Genomic DNA, 20,444 nt, shown 5'->3' with positions numbered 1-20,444 from the left:
GGCAGTATCCCAGGGAAGGGTGAGGGTGCATGGGAGTCTTGCTCCCATTTTCCATAATAAATCCCAGTAGGAACTGAATGTTCTCGGTCAGGGCTGGAGGCAAATTCCACACCACATTTCTCTCCCGCTCTGTCCTTGGGACTTAATCTCAAATCTGTTATCGCCACCCCATCGAGCACTGGGAGGCAGGGATACTGATTACTGCAGGTTTGATATCCCTTCCAGCTAGTTTTTTTTCCCCTGACCAGCTTGGGGTGGTTCAAGCCAATTCCTTTCCCCCCATTAGCAGCAGCGGTGGGTGGATGCTGGTTGCCTCACTCTGGTTTTGCTAGGTATAAAGCCTTGGAGAGCCCCTCTCTGCCCCATCCCTCTCCTGGCAGGTCCCTTGGGCCAGGGCAATGGCTGAGCTGCCCATCGCGGAGCTGCCTCCAGCCCACTGCAGCAGCTGCTTCACCATCAGCACCCTCCTGGGCACGGAGGAGGGTGGTTGTAGTTCCTACGTGCCCACCGAGGGCTCCAGTTGTGGCAGTACTCACCCAGCTCTTGGGCAGCACCCTCTGCACCAGGACCTTCAGCTACAACACGGTGGACATCATGCCCGCCTATGAGCACTATGCCAACAGCAAGAGGGTGGGAGACAATGGGAAGGGCAGGCCTTTGCTGGCAGACCTGCACTCCATCCTCAAGGTAAGGTGGGATTCAGCATCCCCTGGCCCATGCCACTGGTTCCTGTGATGTCTCTGTGGTTGTGGTGCTTCATCTCCTGCTTCTTGGTGCCATAACTGGTGCTGTGCCAATGCGCACATCTCCGGGAAGGCCCTAGGAGAAGGCAGAGGGATAACCAAGCTTTCTCCAGAGGTCTGCACCCCTGGGGACACCTGACTGCCTTCCCTCCCTCACCTGCCTCCCCCTTATCCCCACAGCTGGACCCAGGCCACCTCTGTGCACCTGTGTCTGACCTGCAGCAGAGCAACGGGCTGATGGAGGCCAGCCCAGAGGAGGCACCAGGGGAGATGGGCAGAGACCTTGTGCTGGAGCCCATCCACTTTGGATGGGTGAAGGGTGTGATGGTGAGTGCAACTGATCCCATGGGAGCAGCCTCTCCTAGGAGAGCCAGCATGGTCCCAGCGTCCGCAGGCTGATGGTCAGTGTCCCCTCTCTGTCCCCCCAGATTCACTGCATGCTGAACATCTGGGGAGTCATCCTCGACCTGCGCCTGCCCTGGATCACTGCCCAGGTGGGAATCGGTGGGTGCTGCGGCACAGCACAGGCAGGACAGCAGCACCGAGCTCCCTGTCACCCAAAGCACCGGGGGGCCAATGCCAGCAGCATCAAACATGGTGGGAGGCGGTGGATGGGGTCCTTGTGGGTCTCCGAGGGAAGGCAGGGGGGTCTATGGGGCTGGGGGGTGGATGGAGATGGACACAGGATCACAGCTGTGCCCTCTCCCTGCAGCCCTGACATGGCTCATCATCCTGATGTCCGTGACAGTGACCACCATCGCTGGCCTGTCCATCTCCGCCATATCCACCAACGGCAAAGTGAAGTCAGGTAGTGTGTGTGTGTGTCCTGGCACAGCCACCACTCCTGGCATGGGCTGCGAGGTGCAGGGGGGGCCCAAAAATGTGTTGGGGAGGCAGCAAATGCCACAGGGTGTTCCCACCGCTTCAGGGGGCACCTATTTCCTCATCTCGTGGAGCCTTGGGCCAGAGCTGGGTGGCTCCATCGGGCTGATCTTCACCTTCGCAAACGCAGTGGCCATGGCCATGCACATGGTGGGCTTTGCCAAAACTGCCCAGAACCTCCTGCAGGTAAGACAGTGGCTCTGTGTGTCCCCTGGGTCCCACCTCCGTGCACAAGCAACATTAATTACTAATATTTACATTAACATTGGACCACTGATAATCAACCAGTGGCTGCTAAAGTCATGGCAGTCCTGGTGGTTCAGTAAGAGCAAGGGTTATTTCCATGTTGTAGATGGTTCCCTCTCCCCAGGAGCACAACTCCCTCATCATGGACCCCACCAACGACATCCGCATCATTGGGGTGGTCACCGTGACAGTGCCGTTGGGCATCTCCCTGGCCAGCATTGAGTGGAAGGCCAAGGTAACCCTCACTTCTTCCACTCGCCTTATTCCCCTGGGTTGATAAGAGCCATCCCTGCTGCCCACCAGGCACCTGAGGAGCAGAGGATGCCCATAGCTCTACAAAAATGGGCTGGGGGTTCTCCAAACACATTCTTCTCCCTCTCGGTGCCCAAACCCCAACCCCTTAGCTAGCTCTTTCTGCTCTGGCAGGCACAGATACTGTTCTTCCTGGTCATCTTAGTTTCCTTCATAAACTACCTGGTGGGGATGGTGATCCCTGCCACCACTGAGAAGTAAGCAAAGGGCTTCTTCAGCTACCGAGGTGAGTCAGCAGTGCCAAGCGCGTGGCTGGAGCCTGGCTCTTTGCTGCTGTTGAGAGAGGTTTGCTATGGGAATGTGCTCCTCGCTGAGAGATGTCATCAAGAGCTTGGTGTCTTCCTCCCATGGATTACCTGCCATCAGCGGTGTGCCTCCAACCACCACTGAGATGCTTCAGCCAGGAGACAGACAGTTGGGACGCCCCAAATGCTTCTCCTCTGCTTCCTCCCCAGCCGACATCTTTGCCCAGAACTTCGTGCCCAACTGGCAGGGACCCAAGGGCTCCTTCTTCAGCTTGTTTTCCATTTTCTTCCCATCAGCAACCAGCATCCTGGCTGGAGCCAACATTTCAGGTGACCTGAAGGTGGGTTTGATTGCTGAGCCGGCATTTCTCAGGGATCAAGGCCTGTTTTTCCTGGGCCTTTGGTTTTGATCCAACTTTTATACCCTAGTTTATTTCTTCTGGAAGCTTTGGGGAAGGCTCAGCCAGGAGATGCTCTGTGGCTTTGTGTCACAGTGAATCAAAATTCCTCTTGTATAGCAGCCACAATTAAAACATCATTTTAGTGGTGCTACTGTAAAGCTGTCTTACATCTCTGGGACTTCCTTGGGCAGGATCCCACCATGGCCATCCCCAAGGGCACCTTGATGGCCATCTTCTGGACCACCATGTCTTACCTGGTGCTTTCTGCTACAATCAGTAAGTGGCACATCCTCAGGTGAGCTGGGTAGGACCCGCTCCCCTGAAATGGGTGGCCTGGGAGGATGCAGGTGGTGGGAGCTGGGAGCAAACCATGGACACCAGCACTGATACCCCAGGGTGAGTGCCACAGGTGCCAGACCTCATTCCTGTCCCCATGCAGTCCTGGGTGAGCAACACAGCTCATGGCATTGCTCATGGCAGCCCCAGGGCAGGGACTTGGGGGATGTCGCAGGCAAGAGGACATGTGGCACCTCCACGTGAGCAGGCACTGAGCAGCACTGTGTCCCTGCAGGCACCTGTGTGGTCTGGGATGCCTCAGGCAGCCTCAACAACAGTGTGGCACTGGGCTCGCTGGGCTGTGAGGGGCTGGCCTGTGCTTTCAGATGGAACTTCACTGCCTGTGCCCAGTGGCAGAGCTGCCAATATGGGCTCAGCAACTACTACCAGGTGCTCGCCTGCCCTGCTCCATGCTCCTGGCTGGGTTTGTGCTCCAAGGGATGGGTTTCTCAGGGTGGCCCCATGCCCAGCATCCTATTGAAGCACTCATGTAATGGGGATGTCTTCCTAGGGTTTTAGACATGGCTGGACTTCACTGCTGGGATAATGTTGATGGAAAAGCACTGAGGGTGGCAGGATGGGGCCTGGAAATCCCTTAGGGCCAGGGCAGAGGCTGATGTGCTGGGGGTGCTGGGTTTCCTGACTGCCTGGTTTTTGGGCAGAGCATGAGCATGGTGTCTGGATTTGGCCCCCTCATCACAGCAGGGATCTTTGGTGCTACCCTCTCCTTGGCACTGGCCTGCCTTGTCTCAGCCCCCAAAGTCTTCCAGGTGGGGGGGGTGTCCATGTCCCCCAGCTCCTGAGCCTGGCAGCAAAAGTGAACAATGCTCTTGGTCATGTCTCAGTGCTCTGTGGCCATGAGCAGCCCCAGGGTGAGGAGGATGCTGCCATTGGTGTAAGGCATGAGGCCAGTTCAGCCCTTGCTCTTAGGGGTGCAAGAGCCACCATGGTGCTGCCATCCCCAACACGTCTCTCCCCACAGTGTCTCTGCAGGGACCAGCTCTACCCTCTCATAAGCTTCTTCAGGAAGGGCTATGGGAGGAACAGCGAGCCCATCCGCGGCTACATGCTCACCTACGTCATCGCCGTTGGCTTCATCCTCATTGGTAGGTGCTGCCCACCCAGTGCCTGCTGCCAGCCAGGTGCCTCAGTCCCTGCCACCAACAGCTTGTCCTCCTCCTCCCCACAGCTGATCTCAACACCATCACCCCCATCATCTCCAACTTCTTCCTCTGCTCCTATGCCCTCATCAACTTCAGCTGCTTCCACGCCTCCATCACCAACTCCCCAGGTGGGCTGTGCCATGCTGTGCCGGGCCGTGGCAAGCAGCTCCCCGTGCAGCTCCCATCCCAGCAGCGCCACTCTGTGTTTGCTGCAGGCTGGCAACCCTCCTTTCAGTATTACAGCAAGTGGGCTGCGCTCTTTGGGGCTGCCATCTCAGTGGTGATCATGTTCCTGCTGACCTGGTGGGCAGCCTTCATTGCCTTCGGCATTGTCATCTTCCTCCTGGGATACATCCTCTACAAAAAGCCAGGTGCATGGCAGTAACCCAGCTCCAGTGATACCCCAGGAGGTGTCTGGACCTATGGCTAATCCATCTTCTCCATGTAGATGTCAACTGGGGCTCCTCCATGCAAGCCAGCTTGTACAACATGGCCCTCAACTACTCAGTGGGGCTGAGCCAAGTGGATGAGCACGTCAAGAATTACAGGCAAGGGGTCTCGGTGCGGTGCTGGGCACAGAGGGAGGGAGATGCAGAGCCAGCTGCTGCCAGCAAACCCAGGATGGCTTCACACTCATGGTCACATCCTCACCACCATCCTCAGTAACTGGGAGCCCCAGCAAAATGTGGCTGTCTCCAAAGTCCCACATCTTTGCCATGTGGACAGAGGTGGAAAGCAGGGCAAACCTTGCTTCCCTGTACGAGGCAGACATATTGGTCTTATCTGATATAAAAAGACCTTAAAGAGTGAGGCTGGACCCTCAGCTGGATTTTGTCTCATCCTAAAGATGCTCCCTATAGTTGCTGCTGGTCAGGCATGGGAGATGTGGCTCATTCCAGAGAGGCTCTGTGCCACCAAAGTACCAGCCTTCACCACCTTTTTCCTCCCTGCCCACAGACCGCAGTGCCTGGTGCTCACCGGCCCTCCCAATTTCCACCCGGACCTGGTGGACTTCGTGGGGACCTTCACCAAGAACCTCAGTCTGATGCTCTGCAGCAATGTGCTGATTGTGAATCAACTGCAAAAGCCAGTTGGTTCCTTGTCCTGGGGGCTCCGGCCACCCATGGGTGGTGGGCTGGGAAATCCAGATGTGTCCTGGTGGGCTCACAGGGTGGGGATTGAAGAGTGCTCGTTATGTGCCACCAGATGATATGTTTCATCTGGAAGCCTCTTTCCAGCTTGTTAAGCAATATTGATGAAGCACCAGGATGTCCCTGTGGGCTAATGGCTTCCCCTTGCCAATTAATTGACAAAGCAAAGACATAGTAGGACAAGGCGGTTGCTCAGAGGACAGGGGTGGTCCTGAAGCCTCAAGAGCAATTGAGGTGCAGCAAATGCCAACTCATCTGCAGCCATGGGACTGCTGGCACTGTGTGTGTTGGCTGCTGACTCCCAAAATTCACTGATTCTCTTGCTGTGATTGCAACCTCCCTCATGTGCAGTGGTTACATCCAGGTCTTGCCAATGATTTGGGAAGAGAGGAGCTGGAGGTCCTTGGAGGGAAGACCACCAGCTGGAAGGGCTGCCTGTGCCTGAGCCCTTGTCCCTGCTCCCTGCAGGGACTGTGGAAACAGAAGATGCCAGAGTCTCGGCTGACAGCAGACGGCCACACCAAGTGGCTTATGAAGAGGAAGATCAAGGCTTTCTATACGGATGTGGTAGCTGAGAATCTGAGAAGTGGTGTCCAAATGCTCATCCAGGTAGAGCCTGGGGGCTCTGACCCCCCCTCCCTAACCTCCAGGCACCCCCTTTGTATCTTCCCCTGCGGACTGACACTACCTGTGTCCATCTGTCCCTGCAGAGGGGTCTCATGGGGACATCTATCCATAGACTGCTGGCCTCGGGAAGATGAGACCCAACATCCCGGTGCTGGGCTACAAGAGGAACTGGCGGATGGTGTCCTCACAGAGCCTGGAGGACTATGTGGGCATCCTGCAGTACAGCCACACCAGCTCCTCCATCCCTTGGGGATGCTGGGACCTGGTGGTGGCCCTGTGGTTGGGTGTGGGGATGCTGTGGCCACATGCTGGCAGTGCCACCCGACATGAGATGGCCACTGTTAACCTCCTCCTCCCTCCTTCCAGCGATGCCTTTGATTTCAAGTATGGTGTGTGCTTGATGAGGATGAAGGAAGGTCTGAATGTTTCCTGAGTGCTTCAGGCACATGGTAAGTGCTTTTGGGCAGCCAGGGATGCTCAGAGATGTGCTGGAGCTGTAGGATGTGCCAGCAGGCAACATGTCCCCAGCCGAAGGTCACGGTCCTGGGGGGACATCACTCCTGGCTGGGACTGAAGGGGCTGGGGACAGCGGGGTGCTGCCTGCTGCCCATGCTCATCTCCTCCTTCCCCAGTTAACTCCATGTTTGAGGCAGCAGAGCAGCCCCGAGCATAGGTTGGTCCTGGCTCGGGGCCACTCAGAACATCCCTGGCTCCAAGGATTATTCTTGGGAAGCCAGGTTTATAGCAGGGCTGTGGGTTGGGAGTAGGGATGGGCCTTTAATCCATGGCTGGCAGTGCTCCTTGCCAACACCAGGCAGTGAATCCCACCACCTTGGCCAGCGAGCAGCAGGCAAGCACCATCTTCCAGAGAGAGCAGGGCAAGAAGACCATTGACATTTACTGGCTCTTCGACAGTGGAGGTAACCTTCACCTTTGGCTGCTGTGGCTCTTTGACATCCCTCTGTCCACCTAATGTGATCCCAGCACCCCCATTGCCCAGGAGGGCTCCATCCTTGCCAACTGTGCCTGGGCATCCCTGGCATCTGGTGTCAACAGTGCTAGTGAGCCCCCGGGGCTGCTGCCACCACCTCTACTGCTGGGTGTTTTGGGGCCAGGTCTCGCGCTGCTCATCCCCTACCTCCTGGGGCACAAGAAGTGGTGGGGAAAGTGCAAAATCGGTGTGTTTGTCAGCGGGCAGATCAACATGATGGATGAGGAGAAGAAGGTGTAAGTGCCCCACAGCCCCTCGTAGCCAGGCAGACACCACTGTTGTCCCCATGGGTGGGTGGCAGGAGCTGCTTCCCCCCTGACCCCCTAGGCTTTGCAGTAACAGCTGTGATCTATGGGCTTCTTGTGGTTTAAGCCCAGCTGGTAACTCAGACCCATGCAGCCGCTCGCTCACTCCTCCACTTCTTCCCCCTGCTCCCAGAAGGATGGGGAGGAGAATCAAAAGAATGTAAATCCCACAGGTTGAGATAAGAACAGTCCAGTAACTAAGGTACAATGCAAAACTACTATTGCTACCACCAATAATAATAATGATAAGGGAAATAACAAGGGGAGAGAATATAAAACTAAGAGGGGAAAGGAAAAAAAACAATAAACCCAAGTGATGCACAATACAGTTGCTCACCACCCGCCGACTGATACCCAGCCCGAAATGAGCAGCAATCTGGGCCTTCCAGCTAACTCCCCCCAGTTTATATACTAGGCATGACATGCTGTAGTATGGAATACCCCTTTGGCTAGTTTGGGTCAGGTGTCCTGTCTCTGCTTCCTCCCGGCTTCCTGTGTCCCTCCTCACGGGCAGAGCATGAGACTGAAAAGTCCTTGGTCAGAGTAAGCATTACTTAGCAACAACTAAAAACATTGGTGTGTTATCAGCATTTTCTTGGACTAGAGTCAAAACCACAGCACTGCACCAGCTACTAAGAAGGAGAAGAATAACTGTTACAGCTGAACCCAGGACAATATCCACCCCTTATTCCATACCATTCATGTCATGCTCAGATCCCACGTTTTTTTCAATATACCATCACTTTTTCTCTCATCTATATAAACACACACACAAACACACAATAGACAGACAAAGACACAACAGACACAAAGAGACAAATATCATTCCTTAGTCCATGGACAATCCCTATAAAGTTTGCTGAATTCATTCAGTCCATAATGTTAGGCTCCATCAGTCTTAACAGTCTTTCAGGGCAGGAGGGACGGTGTGTAGTGTTGGGTTGTTGCCTGCTGATGACACCACCAAACTCATCTGGTCACTGCTGAGCTCGTCTGGTTCATCAAAATTCGTTCTTTGTTGGGGTGATGATTGGAGGGAAGTCAGGGTCAGCCAATGGTGGCCTGAGAACAATTCTGGGAGACTCCTGCTGCTGCTGCTGGCTTTTCCCATGACTTTATTCTTTGATGATGATCATGAGAGCACATATCTTCTTTTCAAAGCCCAGAGTGGTGGAGATGGGCATCTAGCTGATGGCTATAAAAGTGTTATACAGCAGGCAACAGCATACAAGTGAGTTCATTGGCTGTTTTGCCCCAAAAATTAAATCCCATTAAGGTACACACCGGACTTCCCCATCTTCCCACATTACCGACCAAGTATATCCATGTCCCTGAGCAAAAGCATCCCCACGGGTGCGTTTGCCTTTACCTGAAGCAGGAATAACCCAGACTGTCTTCCCCAACAAATTCTTTATGATGTGCACCACAGGAACTTTATCCCCCCCTACAGTACGTAAAAGTTCTGATTGGGCTGGGCCAGCCCTGTTGGCAGATCCCCTTGTGTTGACCAACCAGGTGGCTTTCGCTAAATGTGTATCCCAATGTTTGAAAGTCCCACCACCCATTGCTCTCAGTGTAGTTTTTAACAGCCCATTGTACCGTTCGATTTTCCCAGAGGCTGGTGCATGGTAGGGGATGTGATAAACCCACTCAATGCCGTGTTCTGTGGCCCAAGTGTCTATAAGGTTGTTCCGGAAACGAGTCCCTGTCCTGGGTTCAGCTATAGCAGTCATTTTTCTCCTTCTTAGTAGCTGGTGCAGTGCTGTGTTTTTTAACTTTCAGCCTGGGAACAACGCTGGTAACACTGATGTTTTTAGTAGTTGCTAAAAGTGATGTTTATTCCGACCAAGGACTTTCTCAGTCTCATGCTTTGCCAGGGAGGAGGGGAAGCCGGAAGGAAGCAGAGACAGGACACCTGACCCAAAGTGGCCAAAGGGGTATTCTATACCACAGCACATCATGCCCAGTATATAAACCGGGGGGAGTTACCCGGAAGGCTGAGATCACTGCTCAGGTTGGGCTGGGTATCGGTCAGCGGGTGGTGAGCAATTGTATCCTCTCCCCTTGTTATTTCCCTTATTATTATCATTGGTGGTAGCAGTAGTGGTTTTGTATTATACCTTAATTACGGGACTGCTCTTATCTCAACCCATGGAAGTTACATTCTTTTGATTCTCCTCCCCATCCCTCCAGGAGCGGGGAGATGAAGAAAGGGGGGGGAGTGAGCGAGCGGCTGCGTGGTTCTGAGTTACCGGCTTGGCTCAAACCATGACAGTTCTTTGTGGCGCCCAACGTGGGGCTCGAAGGGTTGAGATAATGACAGATCTGACCAGAGTGTGTCTAATCACATTTGTGATAAGCATTCATTGTTACTACTCGTCACAATGTTGATTTATTGGCTCTCAGAGTTGTTGCGCTTGATCTCAGAGTTTCAGCATGTTGTACCTTACTTACAGCCACTATTTGCTGTTTTAGTGTTTATCGGCTGGGGGGCCTGGGCTAAGGTTCTTGTTTCACTGTACTTCATGGTAATGACTTGTAATACAATAGACTCATTGATCATGAAACTGATCTGGCATGCGCTTCCAGTGTGGCCATCACCTCTATACTTTGGGAGGTATATAATGAATTATTTGAGCAATTACATATCTTTTTTTTCCTCCTCGGGGGGTCAACCTATGAAGGAGGCATTCCCTTACACCCCCGCTCCCCCACCAGCCTATTTACAAAAAACAGCAAGTGAGAGTTCTGAAGGTTTTGGATGGCCTTTGAATACCCTTGAGACCTGCCTGCTGATTGTGCTGGGGATCAGCATGTTGGCAAACATACGGAGTGTGTTTTACCCAGGGCCATCCCACCCTGGGAACACCCTATTTCGTCTGATCTCGAAAGTTAAGCAGTATCTAGTTCAAGTCTGGTCTAGGGTTAGATGATGATATAGGAGGACCACCAAGAGATTTTCCCTGAGGCTGGACAGTCATGAGTGGCAGGGTGTGTGGGATAGTATGGGCAAGTATCTAGGCCAGTGGGCCCCTCCAGTGCTTTGGAACTTCACCCCTGAAAAAGTGCAACATCCAGAAAAACTAGTAAAACACTTAAACGAGGTGTGCTGTCATCCTGGTTATACCAGAGAGGGACAAATCATGGCAAGGTGCTGGGGCTTGGCCTACGCCTACAGAGCCCTGCAAAACACTAACCTTCAAAGGGAAAAAAATGTCTCTGGATCAGATGGCAAAGCAACAGACAACGCAGCTATGCCAACTACAAGCACAGCAGCTACTCAAACCCTGACCACAACAGACAACACAACTACTCCAACTCCAAATACAGCAGCTACACCAACCCCAGTGACAAGCACAGCAGCTACTCAAAACCTGACAGCAACAGACAATGCAGCTGTTGGTGTTACTGTCGTGGTTTGAGCCCAGCCGGTAACTCAGAACCACGCAGCCGCTCGCTCACTCCCCCCCTTCTTCCTCCCCCCGCTCCCGGAGCGATGGGGAGGAGAATCAAAAGAATGTAACTCCCACGGGTTGAGATAAGAGCAGTCCCGCAACTAAGGTATAATACAAAACCACTACTGCTACCACCAATGATAATAACGATTAGTGAAATAACAAGGGGAGAGGATACAATTGCTCACCACCCGCCGACCGATACCCAGCCCGACCCGAGCAGTGATCTGGGCCTTCCGGGTAACTCCCCCCGGTTTATATACTGAGCATGACGTGCTGTGGTATGGAATACCCCTTTGGCTAGTTTGGGTCAGGTGTCCTGTCCCTGTTTCTTCCCGGCTTCCCCTCCTCCCTGGCAAAGCATGAGACTGAGAAAGTCCTTGGTTGGAATAAACATTACTTAGCAACAACTAAAAACATCGGTGTTATCAGCGTTGTTCCCAGGCTGAAAGTTAAAAAACACAGCACTGCACCAGCTACTAAGAAGGAGAAAAATGACTGCTATAGCTGAACCCAGGACAGTTACTCAACTCCCAAGCACAACAGCTGCACCAACCCCGGCAACAGACACTGCAGCCACTCCAACTCTAGTGGCAGACGCTGCAGCCACTCCAATCCCATTGGCAGACACTGCAGCCACTCCAACCACAGTGACAAACACTGCAGCTAAACCAAATGGCCAGTTTGTGACAATATCTGTTGCCCCTGTAATCAAAAGCAGACGAGAGGAACAAAGAGCAACCCCTGCAGTGAAGAAAGATGAAGTCCCAATGCCATCACTACACGGAACAGGATCTGAACAAGAGTTACTACTGTGTGGATCAGAGGAAGAGGAAGAAGAAGAAGCGGTGATGTCTCGACCCCGGACCTCAACCGAGCTGTGGAATATGCAAAAAGATTTCACCCGTCTTCCAGGGGAGCACATTGTCACCTGGTTGCTCCGATGCTGGGACAATGGGGCCGACGGTCATGAACTAGAAGGTAAGGAAGCCAAGCAGCTGGGATCACTTGCTAAGGAAGGAGGAATTGACAAAGCGATTGCAAGAGAGAAGCGAGCCCTCAGCCTTTGGAGGCGGCTCCTGGCAGCTGTGAAGGAAAGATTCCCCTACAAGGACGATATTACGAGTCGCTCAGCCAACTGGACCATGATAGAGAAAGGCATCCAGTCCCTGAGGGAATCAGCCATTCTAGAGATGATCTATCGTAGGCCGGATTCCAGGAACACATCCGTAGATCCAGATGAAGTCGAATGTACACGACCCACGTGGCGGAAACTTACACGGAGTGCGCCATCATCATATGCCCACACATTGGCATCAGTGACCTGGAATGACGGAGTATCACCAACAGTGGATTTCCTGATTCGTCAACTCCGAGAGTTTGAAGACAATCTCAGCCCTTCCATCATTTCAGCTGTGGAAAAACTGTCCCAGGAGTTCAAACAATTGAGAGACGATTTATCCGATCTATCCAGCTCCCCACGCATACCAACCCATGTCTCAGCTATTAACAGAAGGCGCCCTACTGCTCGAGAAAGAAAATATAGGAGGTACACGCCACAGGCCACCCTATGGTTTTACCTGCGGGATCATGGAGAAGACATGAGAAAGCGGGACGGAAAACCTACTTCAGCTCTGGAGCAACGGGTGCATGAACTGAAGAGGAGAACAATGGTCAAGGATGATCCTCCCAGGAAAGCTGCTGCTCCATTCTCTGGTGAGCAGTTTCCCAGATGGAGTGGAAGAGCTGATTTTACTCCAGCTCCTGTCATAAGGAATACTAATCCCTTTCTACAAGACATGAGAGGACAATCTTGTGATCACTATTAGAGGGGCCCTGCCTCCAGCCAGGTGGAGGAGAGGGATAATCGGGTTTACTGGACTGTGTGGATCAGTGGCCTGGCACATCAGTCCCACAGAAGTATAAGGCTCTAGTAGATACCGGTGCACAGTGTACCCTGATGCCATCAAGGTATCAAGGGGTGGAACCCATTTATATTTCTGGAGTGACAGTAGGATCCCAAGAGTTAACTGTACCGGAGGCTGAAATCAGCCTGACTGGGAGGAAGTGGCAAAAGCACCCCATTGTAACTGGTCCAGGGGCTCCATGCATCCTTGGCATAGACTATCTCAGGAGAGGGTACTTCAAAGACCCAAAAGGGTATAGATGGGCTTTTGGTATCGCTGCCTTGGAAACAGAGGAAATTAAGCAGCTGTCCACCTTGCCCAGTCTCTCAGAGGATCCTTCTGTTGTGGGGTTGCTGAAGGTTGAAGAACAACAAGTGCCAATTGCGACCACAACAGTGCACCGGCGGCAATATCGCACCAACCGAGACTCCTTGATTCCCATCCATAAGCTGATCCGTAGACTGGAGAGCCAAGGAGTGATCAGCAGGACTCGCTCACCCTTTAATAGCCCCATATGGCCAGTGCAAAAGTCTAATGGAGAGTGGAGACTAACAGTAGACTATCGTGGCCTGAACGAAGTCACACCACCATTGAGTGCTGCCGTACCGGACATGCTAGAACTTCAATATGAACTGGAGTCAAAGGCAGCCAAGTGGGATGCCACAAATGATATTGCCAATGCATTTTTCTCAATCCCTTTGGCAGCAGAATGCAGGCCACAGTTTGCTTTCACTTAGAGGGGCGTCCAGTACACTTGGAACTGACTGCCCCAGGGGTGGAAACACAGCCCTACCATCTGCCATGGATTGATCCAGACTGCACTGGAACAGGGGCAAGCTCCAGAACACCTGCAATACATTGATGACATCATCGTGTGGGGTGATATAGCAGAAGAAGTTTTTGAGAAAGGGAGGAAGATAATCCAAATCCTGCTGAAGGCCGGTTTTGCCATAAAACAGAGTAAGGTCAAGGGACCTGCACAGGAGATTCAATTTTGGGGAATAAAATGGCAAGATGGATGTCACCAGATCCCCACAGATGTGATCAACAAGATAACAGCAATGTCTCCACCAACTAATAAGAAACACAAGCTTTCTTAGGTGTTGTGGGGTTCTGGAGAATGCACATCCCAAATTACAGTCTGATTCTAAGCCCTCTCTATCACATGACCCGGAAGAAGAATGATTTCAAATGGGGCCCTGAGCAACAACAAGCCTTTGAACAAATTAAACGAGAAATAGTTCATGCAGTAGCCCTTGGACCAGTCCGGGCTGCTCCAGATGTGAAAAATGTGCTCTATACCGCAGCTGGGGAGAATGGTCCTACCTGGAGCCTCTGGCAGAAAGCTCCAGGGGAGACTCGAGGTCGACCCCTTGGCTTTTGGAGTTGGGAAAACAGAGGATTGGAGGACAGCTATACTCCCACTGAGAAAGAGATATTGGCAGCCTATGAAGGGGTTCCAGCTGCTTCAGAAGTGATTGGAACTGAAGCGCAGCTCCTCCTGGCACCCCGGTTGCCTGTGCTGGGCTGGATGTTCAAAGGCAGGGTCTCCTCTACACATCATGCAATGGATGCTACATGGAGTAAGTGGGCTGCACTAATTACACAACAAGCTCGAATAGGAAATCCCAGTCGTCCAGGAATTCTAGAAGTCATCATGGACTGGCCAGAGGGCAAAGATTTTGGAATGTCACCAGAAGAGGAGGTGACGCGTGCTGAAGAGGCCCCACCATATAATGAACTGTCAGAGAGTGAGAAGCAATATGCCTTGTTTACTGATGGGTCCTGCTGTATTGTGGGAAAGCATTGGAGATGGAAGGCAGCTGTGTGGAGTCCCCTGTGACAAGTTGCAGAAACTGCTGAAGGAGAGGGTGACTCGAGTCAGTTTGCAGAGGTGAAAGCCATCCAGCTGGCCTTGGACATTGCTGAATGAGAAAAATGGCCAGTACTTTACCTCTATACTGACTCATGGATGGTGGCAAATGCCCTGTGGGGGTGGTTGCAGCAATGGAAGCAGAGCAACTGGCAACGCAGAGGGAAACCCATCTGGGCTGCTGCATTGTGGCAAGATATCGCTGCTCGGGTGCAGAACCTGGTGGTGAAGGTACGCCACGTAGATGCTCATGTACCCAAGAGTGGGGCCACTGAGGAACACCAGAACAACCAGCCAGTAGATAAAGCTGCTAAGATTGAAGTGGCTCAGATGGACTTAGATTGGCAACATAAGGGTGAATTATTTTTAGCCCTGTGGGCCCATGACACCTCAGGCCATCAAGGCAGAGATGCAACATATAGGTGGGCTCCTGATCAAGGGGTGGACTTAACAATGGACACTATTGCCCAGGTTATTCACGAATGTGAAACGTGCTGCAATTAAGCAAGCCAAGCGGTTAAAGCCTCTCTGGTATGGAGGACGATGGCTGAAGTACAAGTATGGGGAGGCCTGGCAGATTGACTATATCACACTCCCATCGACCTGCCAAGGCAAGTGCCATGTGCTTACCATGGTCGAAGCAACCACCGACTGGCTGGAAACATACGCTGTGCCCCACGCCACTGCCCGGAACACTATCCTGGGCCTTGAGAAACAAGTCTTGTGGTGACAGGGCACCCCAGAGAGAATTGAGTCAGACAGTGGGACTCATTTCCGGAACAACCTCATAGACACTTGGGCCAAAGAGCATGGCATTGAGTGGGTATATCACATCCCCTACCATGCACCAGCCTCTGGGAAAATCGAACTGCACAATGGGCTGTTAAAAACTACACTGAGAGCAATGGGTGGTGGGACTTTCAAACACTGGGATACACATTTACCAAAAGCCACCTGGTTGGTCAACACTAGGGGATCTGCCAACAGGGCTGGCCCAGCCCAATCAGAACTTTTACGTACTGTAGGGGGGGATAAAGTTCCTGTGGGGCACATCATAAAGAATTTGTTGGGGAAGACAGTCTGGTTTATTCCTGCTTCAGGTAAAGGCAAACGCACCCGTGGGGATGCTTTTGCTCAGGGACCTGGATATACTTGGTCGGTAATGCGGGAAGATGAGGAAGTCCGGTGTGTACCTCAAGGGGATTTAATTTTGGGGGAAAACAGCCAATGAACTCAATTGTATGCTGTTGCCTGCTCTATAACACTTTTATAGCCCACCAGCTAGATATCTTCAGGTCGCCAGCAACTGACCCTGACTTCCCTCCGATCATCACCTCAACAAAGAATGAATTTTGAGGAAACCAGACGAGCTCAGCAGTGACCAGACGAGTTCACCAGTGTCATCAGCAGGCAACAACCCAACACTACATACCGTCCCTCTTGTCCTGAAAGACTATTACAAGAGATGGAGCCTGACATCATGGACTGGATGAATTCAGCAACTATATAGGGATTGGTCCATGGAGTAGGGAATGATATCTTTCTCTTTGTGTGTTGGTGTGGGTGTATATATATGTGTATATATGGGACAGGGGCGATGGTGTGTTGAGAGATATGGGATCTGAGCATGACATGAATGGTATGGAATAAGGGGTGGATACTGTCCTGGGTTCAGCTATAGCAGTCATTTTTCTCCTTCTTAGTAGCTGGTGCAGTGCTGTGTTTTTTAACTTTCAGCCTGGGAACAACGCTGATAACACCGATGTTTTTAGTTGTTGCTAAGTAATCTTTACTCCGACCAAGGAGTTTCTCAGTCTCATGCTCTGCCAGGGAGGAGAGGAAGCCGGGAGGAAGCAGGGACAGGACACCTGACCCAAACTAGCCAAAGGGGTATTCCATACCATGGCACGTCATGCTCAGTATATAAACCGGGGGGAGTTACCCGGAAGGCCAGATCACTGCTCGGGTCGGGCTTGGTATCGGTCAGTGGGTGGTGAGCAATTGTATCCTCTCCCCTTGTTATTTCCCTTATCATTATTATCATTGGTGGTAGCAGTAGTGATTTTGTATTATACCTTAGTTGCGGGACTGCTCTTATCTCAACCCTTGGGAGTTACATTCTTTTGATTCTCCTCCCCATCCCTCCGGGAGCGGGGGGAGGAAGAAGGGGGGGACTGAGTGAGCGGCTGCATGGTTCCAAGTTACCAGCTGGGCTCAAACCATGACAGTCCCATTGTCTGACTCAGTTTTCTCTGGGGTGCCATGTCACCACAAGACTTGTTTCTCAAGGCCCAGGATATTGTTCCAGGCAGTGGCATGGGGCACAGCATATGTTTCCAGCCGTCCGGTGGTTGCTTCCACCATGGTAAGCACATGGCACTTGCCTTGGCGGGTTGGTGGGAGTGTGATATAGTCAATCTGCCAGGCCTCCCCATACTTGTACTTCCGCCATTTTCTATACCAGAGAGGCTTTAACCGCTTGGCTTGCTTAATTGCAGCACATTTCACATTCATGAATAACCTGGGCAATAGTGTCCATTGTTTTAAGTCCACCCCTCGATCACGAGCCCATCTATATGTTGCATCTCTGCCTTGATGGCCTGAGGTGTCATGGGCCCACCGGGCTAAAAATAATTCACCCTTATGTTGCCAATCTAAGTCCATCTGAGCCACTTCAACCTTAGCAGCTTTATCCACTTGCTGGTTATTCTGGTGTTCCTCAGTGGCCCGACTCTTGGGTACATGAGCATCTACGTGGCGTACCTTCACCACCAGGTTCTGCACCTGGGCAGCAATATCTCACCACAATGCAGCAGCCCAGATGGGTTTCCCTCTGCGTTGCCAGTTGCTCTGCTTCCATTGCTGCAACCACCCCCACAGGGCATTTGCCACCATCCATGAGTCAGTAGAGAGATAAAGTACTGGCCATTTTTCTTGTTCAGCAATGTCCAAGGCCAGCTGGATGGCTTTCACCTCTGCAAACTGACTCAATTCACCCTCTCCTTCAGCAGTTTCTGCAACTTGTCACAGGGGACTCCACACAGCTGCCTTCCATCTCCGATGCTTTCCCACAATACAGCAGGACCCATCAGTAAACAAGGCATATTGCTTCTCACTCTCTGACAGTTCATTATATGGTGGGGCATCTTCAGCACACATCACCTCCTCTTCTGGTGACATTCCAAAATCTTTGCCCTCTGGCCAGTCCATGATGACTTCTACTATGTGCTGTGGTATGGAATTCCCCTTTGGCTAGTTTGGGTCAGGTGTCCTGTCTCTGCTTCCTCCCGGCTTCCTGTGCCCCTCCTCACTGGCAGAGCATAAGACTGAAAAGTCCTTGATTGGGGTAAGCATTACTTAGGAACAACTAAACCATCGGTGTTATCAGCATTGTTCTCAGACTAAAGCCAAAATACAGCACTTCACCAGCTACTGAGATGGAGAAAAAATAACTGTTACAGCTGAACCCAGGACATGGCTCCGACCTGGCTGCTTTGCCTTGCTCCTCCAAAAATCAGTGTGATTGTGGAGTGGGAAAAACCCAAGTGCATGCCAAAGATGGTAGCAGGGCTTTCTGCCAGGACAGGTCCCAGGGCTGCTGTGCCCACTTATTTCTGGAAAATGTGTCCTTTTTCCTCTGATAGGATCGTCTCTCTGCTGAGCAAGTTCCGCCTCAGCTTCCACGAGGTCCACATCCTCCCTGACATCAGCCAGAAACCCCCGCCAGAGCAGTAACCACCCCCTTCCCCTTCTCCCCACCTCTCCCCAGCACCCCCAAACCCATCCAGACCCCTGGCACCATCACTGTCTGCTTGTCTTGCAGCATCAAGAGGTTTGATGACCTCATCGCTCCCTTCAGGCTAAATGATGGCTTCAAAGATGAGGCCACAGTGAATGAGATAAGGCAGGGCTGTCCCTGGAAGATTTCTGACAAGGAGGTTGATAAGAACAGAGCCAAGGTAGCAGTGGTGATGTGGGGAGCTCCTGCACAGGATCTCCTGCTTTTGAGACAAAATTCAGGCTTTTTGGAAACAACCTTTTTGTGTTTCTCACCCCTCTTTGCTCTGCAGTCACTCCAAGTGAGGCTGAATGAGATTTTGCTGGACTACTCTCAGGACATGGCACTCATAGCCATGTAGGTACCACCAACACCCTCCTGCCCCATGGAAATGGTCCCCCTGGATGTTTGCTCCCCCTGGACTGACACCCTCACCCTGTGGTGGGACAGTGGGGAGAACCCTTTGGAAGGCACCAAGAGGTGTGGCCTGGGTCTTATCGGGGAGGGGAGGATGTGCTGTTGCCCCTTTTTAGGGAAATAATAACCTGTAAATTAGTGGTGGATGGAGAGGGGGACTAAGGATGGAGCCTGGCTAGGGGGGCTGTGCTTCACTGGCCCCTTGCTGTGCCACAGCACACTGCCCATCAGCAGGAAGGGCTGCCCCCGCTCCCTCTACATGGCCTGGCTTAAGACACTCTCACAGGACCTGCAACCCCTCATCATCCTCATCCGAGGCAACCAAGAGAACACGCTGACCTTTTACTGCCAGTAAAGCCTCTTGGATCCCTGCTGACTCGGGATGTGAATTTGTCAGGCCAGTTCTGATCTCAGAACACGCTTGACTGGGGCTAAGGGAGCAGTGAAGGCGTCTGGTTGCCAGCTCTTGGGAACTGCTCACTGCATGCAGCTGCCACCCTTCCAAAGCCTTGTCTTGCCAATCTCAGTCTCTGTAGGCTGTATATAGATATGTAATAGTGCAGGCATTGCTCCGGCCCTGGGTTTAGCCAGAGACACGCAGGTGAAGTGTGGGGTCCCATCTTGAGAGCAGGAAGGGGACAGTGAGACTTCCACTGCCCTGGGAGAGCCCGAGCGGTGCACAGGGACTGACCCACAGCCCTGGCAAAGCCACCATCCGAGGATGAGAACTGCCCTGGGAGGGCAGGAGTGGATCAGTACTAAGCCTGGGGGGTGCAGGGACCCCCCATTGTCCAATCAGGGAGGGGGGCTCCTGGCCCCAAAATAGGCCAAGCCCATCCCTGACAGCAGAGCTGCAGTGAGATGTCATGTCAGGCTGCACTGTCTGGCTGCAGGAGTGGGTCCAGCTCCTAATGGAGACAAAAATTAACCACCAGAACCAGGACATTCTGGGTGCAGATGGCCCAGGGCAAGGCAGGAGCAAGGCTCATTTCCAGCAGCACAAGCCAGGCCCCATTGTCATGCTGCAGGAGAAACACACAACTTTGTTCACCTCGATGGTTACAGAATTTATTGATAATCACCACCAGTGTTAGAAGTGTCAGTAGAAAAATAAAATTTACAGAGTTTCCCATCATACAAAGATTTGTTTGTGATAGCCAGAGTCATTAGCGAGACAGGAAGCGAGGGGGGAGGTGAATCAGAGCAGCACAGGGGACGTCTGCACACAGAAAGCAGGACCATGAGCCTCAGCCTCAACAGTGACATTTCTCCAGGGCAGGCAGCTTCTCTGCAAGGTATTTCCTTGAGCAACACTGGCCAGGGGTTCACAGCACTGCCTAGAACACCTCAGCATTGACAGTTTTACAACTCTTTGAAGTTTTGGGCAAGCTTGAGCAAAGTCTATTGCCACCTGCTGAAAACTGAAGTTATTCCTCTGCTCACCTCACTCAGGATAAAGGAATATAAAGGGAAGACCAAGCTGATGCAATGAGAGGGGAGGAAGCTGCTGGCACTGACTGATTCAAGACTACTTCTCCTTGCTGTTTGGATCTTATTTTATTGGACAGGGAAGTGAGGAAGGCAGCCAGGGGAGCAGTGGATGCTCCGCGAG

The 20,444-nt window shown here is 52.3% G+C and overlaps 1 protein-coding gene across 1 annotated transcript; it reads left to right on the top strand.

Moving 5' to 3' along the window:
- Window positions 1-398: 398 nt before the first annotated feature.
- On the top strand, window positions 399-19,187 carry LOC115619171 (solute carrier family 12 member 3-like). The gene is given in 26 exon segments (XM_030511218.1): window positions 399-538; window positions 540-687; window positions 924-1,070; window positions 1,172-1,247; window positions 1,456-1,551; window positions 1,672-1,811; window positions 1,996-2,106; window positions 2,298-2,409; window positions 2,639-2,769; window positions 3,021-3,105; window positions 3,401-3,555; window positions 3,828-3,935; window positions 4,148-4,271; window positions 4,355-4,456; window positions 4,544-4,699; window positions 4,777-4,876; window positions 5,286-5,397; window positions 5,948-6,088; window positions 6,219-6,325; window positions 6,473-6,555; window positions 6,925-7,026; window positions 7,222-7,333; window positions 18,282-18,368; window positions 18,461-18,596; window positions 18,708-18,772; window positions 19,049-19,187. Coding segments are annotated over 26 exon segments (3,015 nt in total).
- Window positions 19,188-20,444: the final 1,257 nt, after the last annotated feature.

The sequence above is a fragment of the Strigops habroptila genome, chromosome W (assembly GCF_004027225.2).
Source record: "Strigops habroptila isolate Jane chromosome W, bStrHab1.2.pri, whole genome shotgun sequence".
Classification (NCBI taxonomy): domain Eukaryota; kingdom Metazoa; phylum Chordata; class Aves; order Psittaciformes; family Psittacidae; genus Strigops; species Strigops habroptila.
The sequence above is the reverse complement of the archived record's forward strand: the minus strand, read 5'-3'. Positions and strand labels throughout refer to the sequence as shown.